Raw genomic sequence first — 20,681 nt, forward strand, 5'->3', positions numbered from 1 at the left:
ATAAATACATGTATTTCATTAGATTCCTGCACATAAACTCCAAAAACTTTTCGTTCATCATCTTTTATTGTAAATATAATGGTTTTTAGGAGACTTATGATAATCTTTTGCGTTTAATACTGTCTGTGTCGCTTTATCGACACCATTTACAAGACAAATGTAACTGAAACAGTTTAGATTTACTTACAGAACTGAAATGACATCAAATTTTATACTTAGCTTCACACAGTGGCCAAAAAGAATCAACAAAATCTTCTGGTTGATTATTTTCCAGCCTAAAATCCTCCAAACGCCACGGAAATGGTTCACCTACTAAAAAGATTCGCCCCACTCTTCATCTTAAAAGTACCTTTTAGGTTTAAACTTTCAACTTTTCATAAATATGCAATCTGAAGGACCAAACACTGCACCCGCGCTAACTACAGGTGGAGCCGTGCAGCACATTTGTCAGCTGACTGCTGGTCATGACTGTAAACAGACTCGTGTGGACCAGCGTCCCGCTGGAGCCTCGTGGGCCTCATCTCTGCAGGCTTCGACGCTTCTGTGTTTGGAGGCTCATAAATCAGGACGCCCGCAGGTTCTGAAGCAAAACCGCTGGACGCAAACGCGGCAGGGAGACCCGGAAAGGCGCAGAAGGCATGAATTTTAATCGTCTTTGGGGTTTTCGCAGACGACTTCTCCTGGAGAAAGTTTGCACGCAGCGCGAGTGGCTAACGGGAGGCTGAGGAGGAGATGCCAATCACCCACGCGTCGTCTTACAGGGACCCTCAAACAAAGACCTCTTTGTTGCATCTCAGCAGAAAACATCGCAATACGACAACTGGAAGTACAAGAGACGACACGTTGCGTCATTATTTAGATTAGAAAAAGGGAATAAAGAGAAGAGCTGAGGTTTCTGTCCAACGCTGCTCCGCCACGCCGACTCTTCACCCATGTTTGGCCTTTTCCAGCTTCTCTTCGGAGTTTTGGAGGATTCGTTTTCGGGAAGTCGTCTGCGACCCGCTGCAGACCCAGAATGCATTAGGCTCTGTGCGGCTCCATGCTGGTGAGGCTCCGGGTGCACGAGGCACGCCGGCGGTGTCACTTAAAGAGGTTGCTAGAACTCCGGCAGCATGTTCGGGCGTTCAGCCACTAGCGCGGGAAGGGGGGGTCATTCCAGGATGTCGGTCTCAAACGGGACCAGGTGGTAGTAGGAGAGGTTGGTGACGTACGCCGCCGTATCCTGGTCGCACTCGTCAGGCTCCACGGGGAGAAAGTCGCTTCCATCCTCGTATCTGGAACACGCCGGTCACAGGAAACACGGGAAAAGGAGGAATTAACAGGTTTTTACACACGTCAGCTCATGAAATAAAGGAAAAATATCACTGTTTTTTTGTCTTTTCTGTTGTTTTATGGGGAGAATAGAGAGGAATGTCTTCCTCCGGCCTCGCACACACCCAGGGAAGGAAGAGGTGCACGGACAAACTTCCTGTGGGAGCTCCAGGGTTTGGCCCGGCTTCAACGCCTTTAACATACATTCAAATCTTTTCTCCACACTCACATATGGTCCACAGAGTCCGTGGACGAGGGTCTGTCCTTCTCCTCAGGGGGACTCTGGTCAAAGACAATGGTCTCTGTGTTGGCCAGGCAGAACCCGTTGGACCGCATGATTTCTAAAAGAGACACAGAAGGTGAGGTTGGACACCGGGGTCAGCGGGGGCTCCGCGTTGCACAACCCCAACAGGCGCTGACCTGATATCTTGACTGGACTCTGGAAGCACGGCTGGATCCTGTGGACTTTGTCGTTCCTCAGCACCTGGTCCAGCGGCGACCGCTCGAAGAACGTCAACATCACCTCTGACCTGGAATACTGCCGCGTCGGGGTTTTAGTACACAAACATCTGCGCTCGCCATTAAAGACGGATACGATAACATCAGTGAAATAAGGCCAGCGGCTCACATGCACGTCTCACCTTGCACGGCATGTTGATGGCATTCTTTAGCACTCTCTCCACCTCGTTCAATTTCTCCTCAATGTCGTCGGCCTCTTTGATTTTTAGGAGCCCTAAATGACAAATTTGATGTCATTGATCGGAATAAACAAATAGTTATTGTTTAAGGACCGGGGTGAGCTAGCATAACTAGCGCCCTTCTTTATCCATCTTCATACTTTTCCGGGCCAGTAGGTGGCGCTAGCCTGGGTAGCCATAAGCTACAAGGTTGCTTTGGATTTTTTAAAACTGTACCATGATTTGGACCAAACCCTGGACTTGGAGAGGAGACACCAGCTAGCATAGCATCGTGAACCGCGGCTCACACTGGGATGTGGTGAGGAGACCCGCCTGATGACGCAGAGAAAACTGGTCACAGCGTGATGTGGAAGTTCTGAGTAAGGGAGCCAGGAGGAACCCCTCCTCCATTCCTAATGGCCAGCCGTGATGACATCATAACCACGGGGACATGAAGCGTTCTCAGATCAGATCCTGTTCGGTTCAGAAAATCCCCTCAAAACCCTTTTATTAGTCAACCCGTTCTGAGAAATGGAACCACAGCACACCTCTCCATCTGTGGAGAAACCCAAAGAAACAGCCAACAGCGCCTCCTGCAGAGCGAATCTGCTATCACCTGATATCAAGAGTGTGATGTGGACGTGTGACCATCGTGGGACTGAGCACATTTAGAGCTTCCGATATGAAATCTCCCTGCTGGGAGTTTGATTATGACAAGATGCATCTGTTTTGCAACAGTTTGAGCCTCCCCGCACAGATTTAAGCGTGATTGCAGCCTCCACGTGGGCGTGTGCGCTATCTCTCCCTGAACCTCTGCACGCTGGGTTCTTTAAGTGCATTTCCTCCAATTTCCTGTCCATTTCCTGCCGGAGCTTCCTGGCCACAGACTCCGCTCGTTCTGCCTTCTGTCCGCCAGAAGCTCCTCGGAGCTCCGCGCTAATCTGCGAGAGCCTTTAACCCCAGCGTGGCTCTTGGGTTCCTTGGCAGCCTTCTTTAGGAAGATGAGCCACAGCAAATGTTTTTCAGCTCCAGCACACGTGGAAGGGCTGCTCCTGCCTCAGACGCTCCGTAATTACACCCTAAACGGAGTCCCGTCTGTTAGCAGCAGCCTGTTGTGTTGACAAGACACTTTATCTATGAACTGTAATGACACAGTCGGCGCTGGAGCTCCAGCGAGGCGCTTCCAGTCATCATCGCATGCGTTAGCCAAACAGTCATCAGATGCTGGAGCAGCGGCTCCTGTCACAGCTTTTCATCATCTTGCCACCTTCTCCAGGCCTTATTTCAGAACACCCACGTTCCAAACGTGGAGGGATCTATGATTTGTTTCCTGCAGTCTGCTGTTTGTGAGGGGGGAGGACACCTGACTTCCGCTAATTTGAGTTAGCTGCCTGTTAGCCTAGCTCAGCGTATGAAGCTGGGTAAAACGGTGGTAAAGTTTTCATGTTTAAATTTTAAATTAAGACTCTTCTACGCCACAGAACAGCAAAATCTACCTTTGGAGTAACTCAACAGAAGAAGAAGAAGAAGAAGAAGGTGTCTTCAGGCGATCAGAAGAAGGATCAGTCCCCAACATCAATGATGATTAAAGTCATGATCATACGACACTGGCAACCTGCTTCAGAGCTTCTAGAATCCTCTGACTCCACTTTGTTTGTGACCTCCAGAGGGAGTGACTTTGGATGCAACTTCTGCCTCTGTGGAATGTGAGCAATCACTTCCTGTCTGCGTTCCCTCTGAGGTCACATGTAAGGTAAGTGTTAAAGGGCCTGGACAGAGCGGAGGGACTAAATATGGCAAACTCGCCCGTCCTCCCATCTGCCTCCCTGCCAACATGACATCACTCTGAACGCTCTGCTGAACGCCTGCTTTGGTTGCCACGGCGCTGCTCAGAAAGGGGGGAAAAACGTGAGCAGAAACTGGGAAAAGGGCTTCTTTTTTTTGAGCAAGAACCTTTTCCTGAGAAAAGAAATTCCCGGCACCCCGGACAGCCGGAAAGAGAACAGCCAGCAATCCCAAGTTTCCAACCTCCACCATGTTTCCTAAACATTCGTGTCGGGGGGGAGAGAGCAAGGAGATTGTGTGAGCAGCTTATCCACAGGGAGCCATCTGGGGGCTCTGCCAACGCTGCTGGCAGCCCCCTGGCAGAGCTCGAGAGGGACGAGACACTGGGCCACACGAGGGACAACCACGGGGACCCTTATCAGGGTCAGAGGTCGCGGCTCAGGATGAGCCGTCGATGACGGGGACTGGAATCAGAGTCAATACTCGACCCCAACGGCCACCTCACATCCGCGCGGGACGCCGGTAAACATCAGCTAATGCGACTGACGCCTGGCAGCAGTAGAGGACGTCCCTGACATCACGGTGGGGCCAGAACTGTCCGGTGCTGCCAATGTGACTGTTAAACATTAAGCTAGAGCAGCAGGAGCGCGGGAACATGCGTGGATTCACCCGTCCTTCAACCCCGACGGTGCCGATACTGGAATCACGTGATGACACCCAGAGAGGCGGATTCTTGGTCCCTGTTTGTGCAACTGTCACTCACGTAGCGGGGGGGTATCGGGGGGGGTGGAAGTGGTGCTTTCAGGGTCTGAACGCAAACGAGGGCCATTCTGCAGTCGTTCCGAAAGGTTTCGAAAACTTCCAGCTACAGTAAAGCCGAAGTTCTGGATCCTGATCCTCTTCCAGGATGATCTCATTCCCAACTCTGAGGTCATCGGCATGCTTTCATGCGCAGTTGCATCACAGCTCTATGGGGCAGCAGGACAGTGGTTCAGTGGTTTGGTTCTCAGTCCTCAGACCTGTAAAGGAACCAGTCATACCTCCAAGAACACCCCCCCCCCACCCCCACCCCCCCGTCACGCTGCTGATGCAGCTATCACCACACCACTAATGCGAGCGCCGGAATTTGAAACGATACTTCACAAGTGGCATCAACAACCAGGAGTTCAGCCCGTTTGTCCCTTCCGGGCCGCTGTAGTATCACAGGCTAACATTATAGCGCCCTAATGCGGAATGTTTATGCTAATAAGTTAATAATACATAAGGGATGCAAAGATTATGAAGCTACATTTGTTCTGATAATTTCATTTAACCATAGACAATATGAAGCATCAGAGCTCTTGAGTGTTTTTGAAGTGTCCTTGAATAAAAAGTAATATAAACATTTACTCCAGCTGGGGTGGGGGGGGGGGCAGCCCCCTCCTGAAGATTAGAGCTGCAGCGACGCCCCTGACACTTCTCTATAATTTGTTAAATTATGGAGTCCGACTGACCTTCTATCAGCGGGCTCTTGGACAGCTCTCTCCTGTCCTCTGGGAAAGACTCCAGCAGCCTCTTCAACAGGCGGCCCAGGTCGGAGTAACTCCTGTGCAGATACAGAATGTTCCGGTCCGACCATTCGGTCCGGATCTCGAAGAAGTCCTCCTCCTCGCCCCGCTGGCTGATGATGAGCCTGCGGATCCCGTTGACCCAGCAGTCTCGGACAAACATGTTGACCAGGGACGTCCCCTCGAACACAGCCGATGCCATCGTGCGGTCAGTCCCGCATGCTGGGACAAGTTCGACCCGCGGGACAGGGAGCGCAACTTTTCCTCACCGATCCTGGACGCGAATGGAGAGGAGGGGAAACGGACTTTAAAGTCAGATCCGCCCGAGAAAAACTCTTATTTCCCCCCTACAGATTAAAGAGGCTCATCTCTCCGGGCCCCTCCTCCCCCCGCGTGTTGCCTAAATTCTGCTCTGTAAAAGCAGTTTGCAGCAGCTTCCTCCCCTCTTCTTCCACCCTCCTTCTTCCTCAACAACAGCCTATTATTATGCAAAGAGTCCAGCAGGCTGCGGATACTGACCAGCTCCTCATCTCTGACCAGAAATAAGCAGCCTGTCAGCAAAATGGACGTAAGAAAATGTCGTGAAACAGTAATAATGAAGGGTCCTGTTGCAGGTCCAGGAGGGGGTCTGTCCAGAAGATAAACATGACATTTCACTTACATTCTGCTACTATTGGTCAGCAGTTAGTAGAATAGCACAATTTACTGTGTGACCCCCCCTTCCCAAACAAACAAATAAACTTTTGCCGGAAACTTCAACTTTATTTGTAACATGGAATAAAAGAAAGGAATCGTTAAAAAGGAACTGGTCTGCGGGCATAAAGGATCTTAATTCTTATGCAGGACTTCACACTCAGATAAAAAAGTGATGCATGCAGATCAAAGGAGGGTCTAGAAGTGGGATACAAAAAGAGGAATGTTAATTTAATTAAATTAAGATTTATTAAAGTTTTTGGAATCTTCTGATTTTAGTCAGGTCAGACTTTAGTGACCTCTGGTGGTGGAAATATGGATTGCAAACGTCTCCTTTATCCGATGTGAGTTGTTTTCTTTTAGTTTTTGCGAGATTAAAACTCTTTAGTTTTGCTGATGCCCTTATAACACGAAAACACCTTTTAAATCAGAATTTTGTTCATTCATCTTTTATCCTCAGATTCCTTTTCAACCGCAGAGCTTCGGTTTGCTGCAGAGTTCCGAGCGTGAATGGTTGTGGAGAGCAGGAATGATGATCAGAAAGCCCCTTTTCCTCCTGTGTAATAACACGATCGGGATGTTTTAAGCACAGCTTCATTCTGCGGTGGGACCACGTTTGCTGATTCAGCCCATTCTGCCCCCAAAATCCCCATTTCATTATAATCCCACCGAAAGAGTAAACGTGGGGGAATTTTATTTTTCATGACGAACTTTAAGTATATTTGTCTCTGATTACAGCAGCCTGTTCCAAAACTGCAAAGGATTGAAGAAGAGCGCTGCTCTTGGGCTTTTTACAGTTGAGTGGTTTAATAAAACACTCATATATGTGCTTTTGAATTGTCAATACAACGTAAAGCTTCATTAAAACGTATGTACTTGTGTCTCATATGTTTTAGGCCGCACGCACAATTTGGTCACTGCGCGTGTAATTCCCCTCCGAACCAGCAGGGGGACTGGTGTGAAATGATGTGACGTCCAAACTAAAAATTGCATTCACGAGATAAAATATTGCGGACATTAGCATCCATGTTGCTAATATCAGACAATTAGTATTTTATACAATGTGGGCAATCACAAGACTTAAAGAACACCTCCTTTTATCAGAAACCTTCTTTAGACAATTTTCTGGAAAGCAGCTAGCCGATTCGGAGGCTATCACATATAAATGTCACTTAATTTTTTTTATGTCTAGTCATAGTGCCAAACAAATAATGGCAGCTAAATTGGAGAAAAGCTGCACAAATCTATAGTGCCTGTGTGCGCATGCAACAGTATCAGGTCAGGAAAGTTGATCTTTCCACAGCGAACCTGCTGAAATAAACATGACCCCCCAAGACAACACCATATGCTGGGGTCGTATGCCTGGATGCCGCTAAATCTTTTTCCAATGCAAACATCAGGGACTCATAATGCAAAACTGCACAGAAGGAAAAGAAAAAGGAAAATGGGCAGATCTGGCACAAAAAAGGAGAGAGACCATCTGCATTTGTGGAGACTGATGTTGGGGTTCTTCATTGAGCTGCAGTGAGGAAATCACCCTGAGCCATAATTCTAGTTCTCCTATGAAGAGGGCAGGGGGCCAAGGTCACAGCAGGTTGGGAGCAGCATTTTAAAATGGCTGCACGAACAGCGGTTGTCTGTGCTTTACTGCCTAATCCTTGTCTGTGCTTAAGCTGCAAAAGCAATAAAAGTCTCAGGAAAGGAGATTCATGATGAAAATTCAAAACTCAGCTCACACTATCATAAATCTGCTTGGAGCTTCAAGGAGCTTGTGCAGAGGGGCGGGTGGACATTGTTCCATCATTAATGTGCACAAACAGATGTGAAATACTGACTTTACGCCTGCGGCTGCTCTAAACGCTGCGGTGTGTTTATGACACATCCCTTTAAATATGCACAAAGTTGTCCGAGCTACAAACATGAACGCATCTAAAGCAGAATCAGACACCTGTAGAGACACGACCTTCTCTGCTGGTACAAACAAGACAACTGTGCCTCCATTACTGCTGCAAGAATCCACAGGTACATCACAATAAGCATTATGAGGTTTTTAGTAAGTCACATAACACCACCAACCGTAACTGCTTATTATTTATTACATGTGTACTGGGCTAAAATTATAGCATTAAAAATAAACATTACTTTGCAGTTTCATATCACTAGTCCTGCAAAGAGTGCGTCAGAGGGATATAAATGTGTGCGTACTAATGAAACATTGTCAGCCATCTAGAAGAAATCCCAAAAATGCCCTGTGGTGCAGGAGGGGCCCCAAAAACCCACACAGCCCATTAACTCTGAGTCATTCTGCGAATACGACAACATCAGAGAGCAGATCTGAGTTTGATCTGCACCCAAGCTGGAGCGTACAGTATTATGGATCAAAGTTAAACACACTCATAATAGAAAATGTGTGATCAGATGTAACGTGGAGGTTTATTGGACCTATTTTTCTTATCGCGTCGGGTTACCGCCAGTTAAAGACTTAGGTGCTTTTTTTTTCCCTGACTGAAAACGAAAACAAACGTTTAGTACATCCTAGTGGACGGATTTCACATTTTTGTGCTCCAAACATGCGGCGCCAGCGCTGCAGGGGGCGCTACACCGATTTAATTTCAACGTACCTCATTTTGAGTTTCTTTAATCGCCGAAGAAGAAGAAGAAGCCCTCTCAACCAAGGAAAATGGCCGAGGTTGAGATGGACATCGCATCCTCAAGAATGAATAATGGAAACGAGCACGTGTAAGTTAGGAATTAAAATACGAGACATCGGTGGGGAAAGAACGCAACTGCGTGCGTACGTTGAAAACATGAGCCGATAGTTTTGCTTTATATCACCCGAGGTCAGACGAGCAGGACCAACGATGTTGCCGGGCCACAGCGAGGCAAACCGAGCTAGCTAGCTAAGGTTTTAAGTGCTATAAACTTTCCCGACAGGCGTATTACATAGACTTGTCGTTTACAAGTGGGCTATGTGCACTTTTAATAATTCATCAGCCTCATACGTTATATCGGCCAGCCGGACCTTTTTAAGCGCGCACACTGGTCGTGTAATGTAGGTTAGTGTGGCTAAATGCTAACGTTACCTGGCGGTAGCTCACTAGCATTAAGTTCGCTAGGATGGTTTAGCGCGTCATAGCATGTTTACGGTTAATGGCTGTAAAACATTTTGGCGCTTTGCCTCGAATAAGTGCCATCACTCAAAGTTTAGATTGCGGCCCCACGCGGCTGCTCATTGCGGAAGGCAATTAATGAAGTTGAATTTGATTTTTAACTGTTCTTTTGCGCCTTTCCAGGGTCTGGGGTCGAATTCTAGTTACGCAATAAATCGATTATTATTGGTATAAGTAGTTTTCAAGGAGGCGTCATTTTATTCTCGTTGGGTTTTTAATTTTCTTTCTGGCGCTTTTAAAACGTGCACGCAATTTATGCATTTTTTTTTTAAAAAGTCGATCATTTATGCGATCGAAAGACGGCATTTTTAATTCGTAAGCGGCTGATATTATTTAGTGAATGATAACATTGGTAGTGAGAGTCACAGCACTTTTTAGCTGTGTGTTTTCCCGGTTGCCATGGGTTACTCGGGGCAGCAGGTTTCCGGGCACCTCGTTCTTTGTTCCTTATCCTTTACGGTTTATGGTGTAAACATGTTGTAAATTTACATTACTCCCGATTTATGGCATTAGATAACACTAGGATTTTAGCTCTCTTGTGGCTCTCTTGATGTTATTAGTAATTCAGCCATCCTACCTGTTCCAGTGAAAATATACCTTTGTGTAAGATGCATTTGACTTTTTAAAAACATGGAAAAAAAATGTATGTGTATTCCTAAATAGGAAACAGGATCTGGAAAGCCAGGATAGAAGTGGAAACGAGGACAGTGGAGACATGTCGGAAGAAGAGGAGGAAGAGGAGGTAGGAGATCCATCTTCAAAGATCGTTATTATCTGCATATCGGGCTAATTTGTTGTTCCTTTCGTTTCCATAGGGGCTGGCAGTAAATAATGGCGAGAAAACGGAAGAAGGGTCCAAACACCACAGCAGCAGTGGTAAACACAAGAGGAAAAAACACAAGCACCGCAGTAAGCACAAAAAGCACAAACACGCCTCGGATGAGGACAAGGACCGAAAGCGGAAGCATCGTCACAAACACAGGAAACACAAACGCAAGGAAGGCTCCTCTCCCTCCGCCGCCATCATCTTCGGCTCCTCCAGCCACAGAAAAGGCGACTCCTCTCCCTCCTCTGGAAATCCCAGTTTGGACGACAGGGCTTTGCTCGAGGATTTGGAAAAACAGAGGGCCATGATTAAAGCTGAGTTGGACAGCCAGCTGATGGAGGGGAAGGTTCAGTCTGGAATGGGCTTGATTCTCCAGGGTTACAACTCTGGATCTGAAGAAGATGGAGAAGCGCGCATTCGAAACGGAGAGCAGCATCAGCGGAGTTCTGGCAAACCTGCAACTCCCAGAAAGGGGAAAAGTGGGAAATCTAGACGGGACTCAATAGAGGGAGGTAAGGCCAGTGCCAGGCACCGGAGTAGGAGTAGATCTGGAAACAGGCTAGAACAAACCAAGGAGACCAAGGACAAGATGACCAAAACCCCCAAGGACACGGCTGTGAAGGAAAGAGGCCGCGCCAGGAGCCGATCTAAAGACAGAAAGCGTGCAGACAGCACTGACAGGTCCAAGGAAAGAACCAGGAAGTCTGACTCCCCCTCTAACATGAGAGGAGAACAGAAAAGCAGCCGTTCTGACAAACGTTCCTCCTCCCAGCAGGACGACAGACCAAACCAGGAGAGGGCGAGTCGTCAGTCCAGATCGCCACGGCGAGAAAGGCCAAGCCGTTCAGAGGCCGAGCGGGACAAGCGGCCTGGCAAGTCGCCATCTAAGGACGCTTCTTCAGGTAAAGAGAACCGCTCCCCTCACAGACGAGCGCCTCACAGCCCCGCTCGGAAACGCAGCGCCTCGCCGCGCCACAGAGACGCCCACCACCCCCCAGCAAGCACCTCAGAAAGGACGTCCAAACGCAGCCACTCCCCCTCCAGGACGAGGACTCCTCCCCGCAGAGGCCGCAGCCGCTCACCTGACTTCAGTGTCAGGAGGAGGGAGATGGACCGCCAGGACTCACCTGTGAGGTTAGAGAACCGAGCCCATTGTAGAGACGCGTGTAGCGGAGTTTCCTGTTTCTTTACTGACCGTCTGTTTCTACAGGAAGCGCTATCGGCCAGACTTCGGCAGGGATCGATCCCGAGATACCAGTCCCAGATCGGCCCCTCGCCGCAGGATAAGTCGCTCGCCCCTGAGACGAAGGTCCCCATCGCCACGGCGACGCTCTCGCTCTTCGCCCCGCAGACGCTCCCCAATGAGACACAGGTGATTACGTTGACATGTTAGCAGCCGGTTCACATACGGTCTCAGATCCCAAAACTTTGGAACATCAAGCAATTCTATCACGCAGGTCAATGGAAAGAGACCGATATGGGAGGCTGAGACAGTACAGGCGCTCGTCGTCCCGCAACCGGGACAGGAGGAGACGACACAGCCGCGACGAGGACAAGTTCAAGGGCAGCCTCTCCGAGGGAATGAAGGTGGACCAGGAGTCGTCCGAGGAAGAAGTGTGAGTGAATGAGTCCCGCGGGCATGTGGCGATGTGGGCGTTCCTCACGGGGGGGCGGCCGTGTTCTGACACCGTATGTCTGGTTGCAGTTTGGAGGATTTTGATGGGGAGGAGATAGACGAAGAAGCACTCATTGAACAGCGTCGGCAGCAGCGGATGGCCATTGTCCAGGTCTGTATGTACCTCCGAGGTGTCACAGGACTCCAGACAAAGCCGTTCCGGGTCTGTTGTGGTCCAACCGCCTCGAGACACGCTACACTGTGAGTTTCCACTGTTCCCTCACGGTCCAAACCTCCCAAACTGTTCAGAAATACAAGGCCGGGAACGAGGACGGCAACATGATATCGGAGCCCAGCAGCCCCCAGAGCAGCACGCGCAGCCGTTCCCCCTCTCCCGACGACATCCTGGAGCGAGCGGCGGCAGACGTGAAGGAGTACGAGCGGGAGAACCTCAACACCTTCGAGGCCAGCATCAAAGCCAAGCACAACCTCATCGCCCAGGAGAAAGACGGTACGGCCCGCCGCCACCACCGCGTTTGTGTGCATGTCAGCATACAAGGCCAACTGAATGAACTTTGCCATCAGGAGTGAAAATAGACGCTAAACTATTTTCCGACCCCCTGGTAATTGTTAAAATGAAATTTGAAGCGGCCAAATCTGCACGTTATACATCTGAGCCGTGTTGACGTCTTCCTGAGGAAACCATTCTGACAAACCAAAACCAGCCGTGCGGATGTGAAGGAAAGCCAGTTCAGTTCCGACTTGTGTGATGCAGGGATTTTTAATTTTGTGTCTTTCTGTCATGTGTTCATTCAGTTGCTGGCTTGTAATCCAAAGCCTGGTTGTCTCTGCCCCCTGCAGCATATTTTGAGCTCTGCAGAGTATGTGAATCAAACACATGTTCCAGATATTGTGTTTTACAACCCAGCAGAAGGACAGAAACTCACGCCTGCATCCTTTTATTGTTGTCTGTGTGTTTCAGGAGCCAACCCCAAGAGGCCGTCGGCCCCCGACATGTTTACAGAGTCCGATGCTTTGTTCGCCGCAGACTTCGACGTAAGCAGCTGAAGTTTACTGTTGGAAATAAGTCCAAAAAACGGTGATTTTGATTAAGTTTGGGTCCTGCAGAGTGCGAGGATGAGGGCCGCAGGTGTAGGGAAGGACTTCAAGGAGAACCCCAACCTCAGGGACAACTGGACCGATGCTGAAGGCTACTACAGTAAGGACCGTCCCGTAACCGTTGTCAGGCGCCTGGCGAGACTCCAGAGTCTGCTGTGCTCGCACTTTGCTTCAGTATCAGTGTTTGAACTTTGCTCCTATTAGGGGTCAACATCGGGGAGACGCTGGACAAACGCTACGACGTTTATGGCTACACGGGTCAGGGCGTGTTCAGCAACGTGATCCGAGCCAGGGACACTGCCAGGGCTGGCCAGGAGGTGGCAGTCAAGATCATCCGTAACAACGAGCTCATGTGAGTCCGACCGACCAAAGCGGCGGTCAAACGTTGGGTCGATCCGCCTGTAAAACGCCATCCTCTTGCAGGCAGAAGACGGGTTTGAAAGAGTTGGAGTTCCTCAAGAAGCTGAATGACGCCGACCCCGACGACAAGTTCCACTGCCTTCGCCTCTTCAGGCATTTCTACCACAAGCAGCACCTGTGTCTCGTGTTTGAGCCGCTCAGGTAAAGAGGAAGCGGGGTCACCGCCGTCAGATGTGCGTTCGTTAACTCTGCTACGGTCTCATCTGCAGCATGAACCTGCGAGAGGTGCTGAAGAAGTACGGGAAGGACGTGGGACTGCACATTAAGGCCGTGCGCTCCTACAGCCAGCAGCTGTTCCTGGCTCTCAAGCTGCTCAAGCGATGCAACATCCTCCACGCCGATATCAAGCCAGACAACATCCTGGTGGGTCCAAGGTTTCTGTCCTTAAAAACCACGAGTGTTGCGGCGACGCGCGTCCTAATGTTTGTGCCTGCCAAAGGTGAACGAGTCAAAGACCATCTTGAAGCTGTGCGATTTTGGTTCCGCCTCTCACGTTGCCGACAATGACATCACCCCGTACCTGGTGAGCAGGTTCTACCGAGCTCCAGAAATCAGTAAGTGTCAGTTGTTGGGGCAGGTTTGAAGGGCTGTGTGGACCAGGGCCCCGCTCACATCCTGCTTCTGCCTCAGTTATAGGGAAGCCCTATGACTATGGGATTGACATGTGGTCTGTGGGCTGCACTTTATACGAGCTGTACACGGGAAAAATCCTCTTTCCTGGATCTTCTAACAACCACATGATCAAGCTGGCTATGGACCTCAAGGGCAAGATGCCCAACAAGGTAAAGTTGCATCAGTTATTGTTGGTATTTCCAAGTCGATGTGAGCTGTGTTCGACTGACGCAACGCCGTGCTCTTCTTCCCTCAGATGATCCGTAAAGGCTTGTTCAAAGACCAGCACTTCGATCAGAACTTGAACTTCCTCTACATTGAAGTTGACAAAGTGACAGAAAGGGTAAAACTTCCTTCTCCTGCAGCTCTTGATGATTTTTTTTTTTTTTTGGGCTGTTCCGTCACGTCTTCTTCATGTGCTGTTCTTCAGGAAAAGGTGACCGTGATGAGCACCATGAACCCCACCAAAGACCTGCTGGCAGACATGATCGGGGGCCAGCGGCTCCCGGAGGACCAGAGGAAGAAGGTAATGCAGCTGAAGGACCTGCTGGACGGCACCCTGATGCTGGACCCGGCCAAACGCATCAGCATCAACCAGGCGCTGCAGCACCCGTTCATCCAGGAGAAGATCTGAGCGCCTGAACGCCTCACGGGCTCGGAACAGACACGGAACCAACCACTACAGCATCTCTGACACGAACGCCGACTGGTCAGAACATCATGGACGCTAGTTCTTCCTCAACTTGAGTTGGTTTCAGGATTCATATTCCATGTTTTATTGTAAATAGGTAATCGAAACGGTAGAGGCTGATTTACACACCCGACAACGCAGTTCCTTTTTTGTTTATTTTATTTTTTCTTAAATTTAACCGGCATTGGGAGTGAGAGATGTTTTAAAGAGAAGTATAATTCCTGTACATAGTGATGCAATCTCTAGCAGCAGAGTCGAGCTTTTGTTGTAGCCGCCGATGAACCATCTCCTCCAGGGCAACGCATGCTTTTGAATGTGCACCGTGTTTGGTTTCTGTGGCGCAGGCCTGCGTCAGCGTGCATCAGAGTCCCACATTACAGAAGCCCGCCACCACCAAGACCCTCAGACGAGCTCTGAGCAGAAGGATCCAGATGCATATGATGTACTCCTCGTTTTTTTTTTTTGTTTTAAACATAATTGTTTTCAGTTTTTGGAATTTTTAAAAAACTCTCCTCCCCTCCCCCTTGCAGCACTCCGGCCAGGTCCTGGCTCTGATAAGGCTCACGTTCAAGTGCCTCCTCTTTGAGCTGTGTTTAAAAACACCCCAAAACTGGCCTGTGGAAGCCACAGCTGTCACCTCCCTCCTCCTGTTACTGTATATAGACCACCGTAACATTCATTTCATGTGAAAGCTTTTTGTTTCCCATGAAATGGTTAAAAAAAACAACTTGTGATTTCAATAAAGAATTGTCGTGGAAATGTTGCTGAAAGAGCATCTCGGTATAAGACAACTTTTTAGTAATAAAATGTTTCCTATTCTACACCAACCTGCTTCCTTCTACTTCGGTGCTGTAGTGCTTCGCGGTGGCCAGCAGAGGGCGCTCCGTTCAAAGGCCGACTAATGCTTTTAAAACTAAAGTCTATTTTTTATTAAGTGATCATCTTGTGTGACATGTGTGGAGGTGCTTTGATCCATATTGATGTGCAAAAGTTATGTTCTCACTCTGTCTTTGCCTTTTATTCTTTCATCCCAAACCCAACTTGAAAAGAACAGACATGGAATAGAATTTAAATTTTTATTAAAACCATACAAACATTTTTTTATTTTTTTTTTATAAAAGAGCAAAGTGGCTGCTCTGGTTCAGCGCTGGACCAGATCCCTCAGTGCCCGGGAATCCCTGCTTTTAAAGTCAGTTCTTTGCTCCCCATTTCTGCTAAACCTACAGAAATTATATAGTATTTACATGTCACGTATAAAAGAGCACAATAAATGTGAACACAAACAAAAGTAGGATGCATTTCACAAATCTTAATGTTTTCCATCTTCAGATTTGACCTAGAAATTGTTCTGTCATTTACTTTAAACGTTTAACTTTCCCATAATTCCCAACAGAAGATTGGCAGTGATCGTTCTCTTGATCGACAGGCAGTTTCTTATAAGGCACATCCCTCAATGTGTGTTCCTCCCTTTAAAGGAGACCGTTTCTACTTTTTGGAAACAAAATGCCTGGCTAAAAGTTTAATGGAAAACGTACCAACCGTCAAAAGTACCTCGTTGACACTGCGAGGCAAGATGCTAACACTGTTGACAATCCGCAATACTCAGTGGCAGTACATGTTCTGAATTTAAGCGCTTTGGAGGGGAAAAACAACAAAAAAAAGCAACAATTTTACAGCATTTATTAATATGTGCTGTGAGCCAAACCTGGTCGTTCGCGCCATCGAAAGCTCTCGAATCCCTTGAGCTTACAAAAGAATACTGGAGGAAGTGTCCATATCGGCTCGGAACAACCGTGCAACTCGACAACCAGGATTATCACAACAGAATTCAAAAATAGTTATATACACTTTTGAGTACCGTAAGCTGTGTCTCTACCAAGTGGTACAGGTGTGGTGCCTTTCCCTCTGGAGACCCCCCCCCCCCGTGGAAAAGCAAACCCCATCATGAAGTACCGTTCCAACATTTGCCCAACTACTACTTAGTGGAAACGTCAGGAGACCGACTAAATGTCGTTAGTCGAAAGTCTTGAAGACTCGGATGTGTCCAATTTTTGGACGCGACACCATTCAGGACAAAAAAGAAAAGACTTGGTAGGAGCACTGAAACATTTACAGCTTCACAAAAGCAACATACAGATGACAGCAAATGTAAATACACCACTGAATAAAACCTCGGTACATAAAGTTTGTGCGGTAAGAATGATGCCGACTTGGTACGGTCCGGGTCGTCCCACTTACACAGACAGGGTTGCGTTGTATACATGCACTTTTTTACCCATCGGAGTGTACAGCAAAACGGTGACGATACACAGAATACTGTTTCAAAGGGGTGAGCTTTGGCTCGCCATCACCTGGTAATACAAAGAGCTTCAAAAATAGCCTACATTCCAGAAAAGGAATAGAACTATTTGCCTATACATAATTTTGACGCATCCCATTTCTTTCTGGGATGATCCTTTTACAACCTCAACGGGATCAACAAGCGCCTGTTCCACAACACTTTAAGTACGTTCTGAAGTTCTTAGAATCGCCGCTTTGGTCTTTGTCTTCACGTAAACCACCAGAGTTTTTCTGTTTTTGTATTTTCCGTCTGAGGGGAGAAAGAAGGAGTGGAGGAGAGAGAGAGAGAGCGAGCGGGCGAGCGACTACTGCATGATAGCCAGGAACTTGCTCTCTTCCGCGAGTGTCGTGAGGAGAGAACTCATGTCTCCGATCGCCATGTTGTTTAGTCCCGGCGCCACACTGTGGAAGGCTGCGGATGCTCGAGGGGTGGTGAGGCGCGATGAGGTCCTGGACATGGCCTGGAAGATGGAGGGACTCAGCAGTCCCGACCCCAGGCTGCCCTGGTCGAAGCCATCCTCGAGGATCGCGCCAAAATCCAGGCTTGTGCCTTGATCTAATGGAGGCCCAAGGCTGTCCACTGTGCTGGTCACCTGGTCTGCCCCAGGGGAGAGGAGGGCAACTGGGGCCGTGCCGTTGATGCCTTCACTTTGCCCGAGCGGCTCAGTGATGGAGCCGAGTAAGCACTGGTCCTTCAGAGCCAGGAAAGAGGAGGCTTTACAGTCCCCTTCTCCGTAAGAGAGGGACTGGCCATACCCGCTCTCCGAGTATCCCTGGTCCGGGGCCTCCAGCTTCAGCCCTGATACCTGATGTGCAAGAGAACAGTGATCCCCATTCCTCCGCATCAGTTGTTGCTTAGTGTTGGTCAGCATGTTGCTGGAATTGTGACCCTGTTGGGCCCTGACAAAGGTTCTGTAGCTGTTGGGCGGGTGAGGAACGTGGACCTGCCGATGCAGAGATAGAGCAGTTCCATGAGAGAGGCCGGAGAGGTTGTTGAGGGAGGAGCCGGGACCGGCTCCATCCTGCGACGGGGTCGTGCTATGGTGTTTCAGCTGGGAGTGACTCTGTCTTGGAGCTCCGTTGGCAGGCTGCTGTTTAAAGACTTGAGGATGGGGGCCGTCAAGGCCCTGTGGGAAGGTAGATCTTCCAATGGTCCCTCGGGTGCCTCGCAGTTCCATACAGGAGTTGGGTAATGTCTCCAGCTTCACCGCAGGGTTCACACTACAAGCACCTTGAGGCTGACTGGCATTGGGACAATTGTTCTGAAATTCAAGGGGCACTTGCTGCTGAACCACCATGTTCTGGAACCTGCCAAATGGTGCAGATGCACATCCATTTCCTGAACCTGTCCACCTTCCATACGCTGTCTGCTGGTTCTGTTTCCTGTGAGGAGACCTGTCAGCACTACCAGAGCTGACTTCGTTCCATTGGATGGGAAGACTGCTCGGGCTTTTCTGCTCTGCTATCTGGTGCTGGAGACTGTGGGACCCAGGGTAGGACATGTCCAACCCTGAGGACTGGATCTGCTCGAACTCCTCCATGGATGGATAGGAGGTGTCCCTTTGGCTGGAAGCTAGTTGGTCCTCAATGTTCAAAAGGGACAAACTATCTGACTGAACCTGCGAGTGGAGATACTGCACCAGGTCATCTGGTAGCATATCCTCATCCCCAAGCAGGAAGCCAGAACCTCCATCTTCCTCCATTGCCAGAGCTTCTAATGCTGCGTGTTCTGCTATGCTAGTGTTGTACGTCGAATGCTGCAGGAATCTCTGCATGTTCCCCTCCGAGCGTGTGGAACCTGGAGACTGAGGCTGCAGTTTTCGGGGATAGAATGATGAGCCAGAGGTGGGAGAGGATGGAGGTTGTTGAGGCTGCTGAAGCGCTGCACCGGAGGCAAACCGCACGCATCGGGAGCCTGCGTTCTCACGGGATCACTGGCCCTCCTGTTTCTATTCAACGCTCCCTCGCCAGGATAGAGGACCCTCCTTCTGGAACCTGAATGCCCCACGTAACCACCTGTGTTTCCCCACGAACTCTCGCTGCAGCGGTGCGGCCTGACCAGAGGGGGCAGCGTCTGGTTGCTGCCACCGTCATCCATCACGCGCTCCATGCTGGGCAGAGGCGTGGGAGGCGGGCCGCCCGTCGCCGCCGCATATTTGGCTTTCAAGTGGTAATGCTGCGCTGGAGTCAAGCTGAGCATGCCGCGCGACCCCCCTCCCCCTCCGACGCCTAATCCAAACACACCTCCGCAGCCGCCAGAGAGCGGTCCTCCACCCCCTCCCCCCGCCCCGCCTCCGCAGTGACTCGCCTCGCTCGACCGGCGCGAGGCGTCCGTCGATATGGGGTCGTAGGAGTCGGTGGAGCTGAGGTTGTGGAGGCGGCGGTGGTGGGCAGCGGCCGTCGTGGCTTCGTTCTGGGAGGCCTGGCTGGAGCGCCGACTGGAGAAGCAGGGGGAGATGCCCGAGGAGCGCCGGCTGCTGCTCAGGTAGGCGGAACTGGCGGCGCTGCCGCTGCTGTCCCGCCGGTCCCGGAGCAAGTTCAGCACAGTGAGCTCCGTGCTGCCGAGCTCCCCGTTGATGGGCGGCTGAGGAGCAGTCACCCCCCACTGTCTGCCCAGGCAAGATCCTGGAAACACGCACAAACCAGAGGTGTAAGAAACTCCGGAAACTCCAAAAAAAAAGGGGAAATTACAGCAGTTTTGAGACAGATTCAGCACACAGATCCTCTCAGGCACACGGCCATGAAACATCGTTATGTGCTCGTTCCTCCGATACGATACACAGCTGATCGGACTTGATATGAATTTGTAGCGTAACCGTTCATTTTAAGCATGAGTTTTTGCCTCAAAGCTTCAGCTGAAACGGGCAGCAGGGATTTTCTGGATTATTTCTCCCGCTCTACCTTGCCACCTCTAAACGATACTAAAAAAAAACGGAACAGAAGTGAATCTCACCCTTCCCCAGGATGTTGGGTAACGTGGCAACCTTTGGGGGCGGTGTCGGGGACAGGGGCCCCAGCCTGGGCAGCGCTTCGTTCACCTGCTTCAGCCTCTCCATCTTGACGTGCTCCATCCAGCGCAGGGGGCGGCCCACGCCCCGCCTAGCCTGCAGGGTCAGCATGGCCGTGGATGCCGTGGACACCGTGGAGTCCATGATGGGGGCCTGCTCACCCTCCTCGCCTTCCTCATCCGCCTCCTCATTTTCCTCTTTCTCCTCATTCTCCTCTAGCCCCTCCCCTGGCGAGCGTCCGGCACTCACAGCAAGCTGGACTCTACTGTAGGGATAGGTGCTGACGGGGGACTGGTCACTGCTGCATGTAGACTGACCGCCAGGGCTTGGCTGAGACGTCTGACAGATGATCGGGGCAAAGAAACACTTTTGAATCTGGTGGGTCGGGCAAGAACTCCTTCAACATTTACAACACTGCCCCTCCAGGAACTTTAATTGGACCATTTTTAACTCATTACTCACAAATGACTAGCATATTTCTTTCCATGGGCTGTAAGGTTTCAGCACTTTTTTTGAACCAATGCAAACAACCCCCCGATGTTCTCTGGGCACGTTAATCTCGTTTGAGGGTAAAGCTCAACTTTTTTCCCCCGTTTTATGACAATAAAATGCCTAAAAACCTTCCAGGTTGTGTCAAAAGCTGTAGGAAAACGAAGTGAAAGATCCTGGAGGTACAGTGAAAGATTAATAAAATGCAATTCAATGAAGAATGAATTCCCTACTCCTCAATCTATGAGCAACGATGAAGATCACTGATCATCTTTTATTCCACGCAGGATAATGTTGTTGAACAAGTTACAGTGATTCAACGCTAACAAGGTTTTGGAGGTCAAACCATGTGTTGGGCTGTTCAGACAACAGGCAAAT

General features: G+C 49.6%; 3 protein-coding genes across 3 annotated transcripts in view; 1 reads left to right on the plus strand and 2 right to left on the minus strand.

Moving 5' to 3' along the window:
- Positions 1 to 47: 47 nt before the first annotated feature.
- On the minus strand, positions 48 to 5,893 carry pxdc1b (PX domain containing 1b). Its single transcript, XM_057013455.1, has 5 exons — positions 5,267 to 5,893; positions 1,953 to 2,044; positions 1,732 to 1,849; positions 1,541 to 1,652; positions 48 to 1,274 (listed from the first exon to the last, which is right to left on the minus strand). The coding sequence occupies exons 1-5, from the start codon at positions 5,520 to 5,522 to the stop codon at positions 1,151 to 1,153; spliced, it is 702 nt and encodes a 233-aa protein (XP_056869435.1). The 5' UTR covers positions 5,523 to 5,893; the 3' UTR covers positions 48 to 1,150.
- A 2,724-nt stretch (positions 5,894 to 8,617) lies between these two features.
- Positions 8,618 to 15,293, plus strand: prpf4bb (pre-mRNA processing factor 4Bb). Its single transcript, XM_057013452.1, has 16 exons — positions 8,618 to 8,752; positions 9,847 to 9,925; positions 9,999 to 11,143; positions 11,220 to 11,381; positions 11,467 to 11,625; positions 11,715 to 11,796; positions 11,934 to 12,135; positions 12,607 to 12,680; positions 12,753 to 12,843; positions 12,948 to 13,095; positions 13,167 to 13,304; positions 13,373 to 13,526; positions 13,603 to 13,717; positions 13,794 to 13,945; positions 14,032 to 14,118; positions 14,206 to 15,293. Exons 1-16 carry the CDS (start codon positions 8,694 to 8,696, stop codon positions 14,407 to 14,409), a joined length of 3,051 nt encoding a protein of 1,016 aa, XP_056869432.1. The 5' UTR covers positions 8,618 to 8,693; the 3' UTR covers positions 14,410 to 15,293.
- Positions 15,294 to 15,528: 235 nt separating this feature from the next.
- Positions 15,529 to 20,681, minus strand: part of gli3 (GLI family zinc finger 3) — a 72,870-nt gene continuing 67,717 nt past the window's right edge. The window contains 3 exon segments of the mRNA XM_057013450.1: positions 15,529 to 18,604; positions 18,607 to 19,431; positions 19,760 to 20,153. Coding sequence (XP_056869430.1) covers positions 17,112 to 18,604; positions 18,607 to 19,431; positions 19,760 to 20,153 — 2,712 coding nt within the window. The 3' untranslated portion in view covers positions 15,529 to 17,111.

This window comes from Takifugu flavidus, chromosome 17 (genome assembly GCF_003711565.1).
Source record: "Takifugu flavidus isolate HTHZ2018 chromosome 17, ASM371156v2, whole genome shotgun sequence".
Classification (NCBI taxonomy): Eukaryota; Metazoa; Chordata; class Actinopteri; order Tetraodontiformes; family Tetraodontidae; genus Takifugu; species Takifugu flavidus.

Coding starts and splice junctions, on each gene's coding strand:
- prpf4bb (XM_057013452.1), top strand. CDS start 8,694: ATGGCCGAGGTTGAGATGGACATCGCATCCTCAAGAATGAATAATGGA. Junction 13,527..13,602: donor TCAAGCCAGACAACATCCTG/GTGGGTCCAAGG, acceptor TGCCTGCCAAAG/GTGAACGAGTCAAAGACCAT. Junction 13,946..14,031: donor AGGGCAAGATGCCCAACAAG/GTAAAGTTGCAT, acceptor TTCTTCCCTCAG/ATGATCCGTAAAGGCTTGTT.
- pxdc1b (XM_057013455.1), bottom strand. CDS start 5,522: ATGGCATCGGCTGTGTTCGAGGGGACGTCCCTGGTCAACATGTTTGTC. Junction 1,850..1,952: donor CCATCAACATGCCGTGCAAG/GTGAGACGTGCA, acceptor CCGACGCGGCAG/TATTCCAGGTCAGAGGTGAT. Junction 1,275..1,540: donor ACGGACTCTGTGGACCATAT/GTGAGTGTGGAG, acceptor GGCGTGTTCCAG/ATACGAGGATGGAAGCGACT.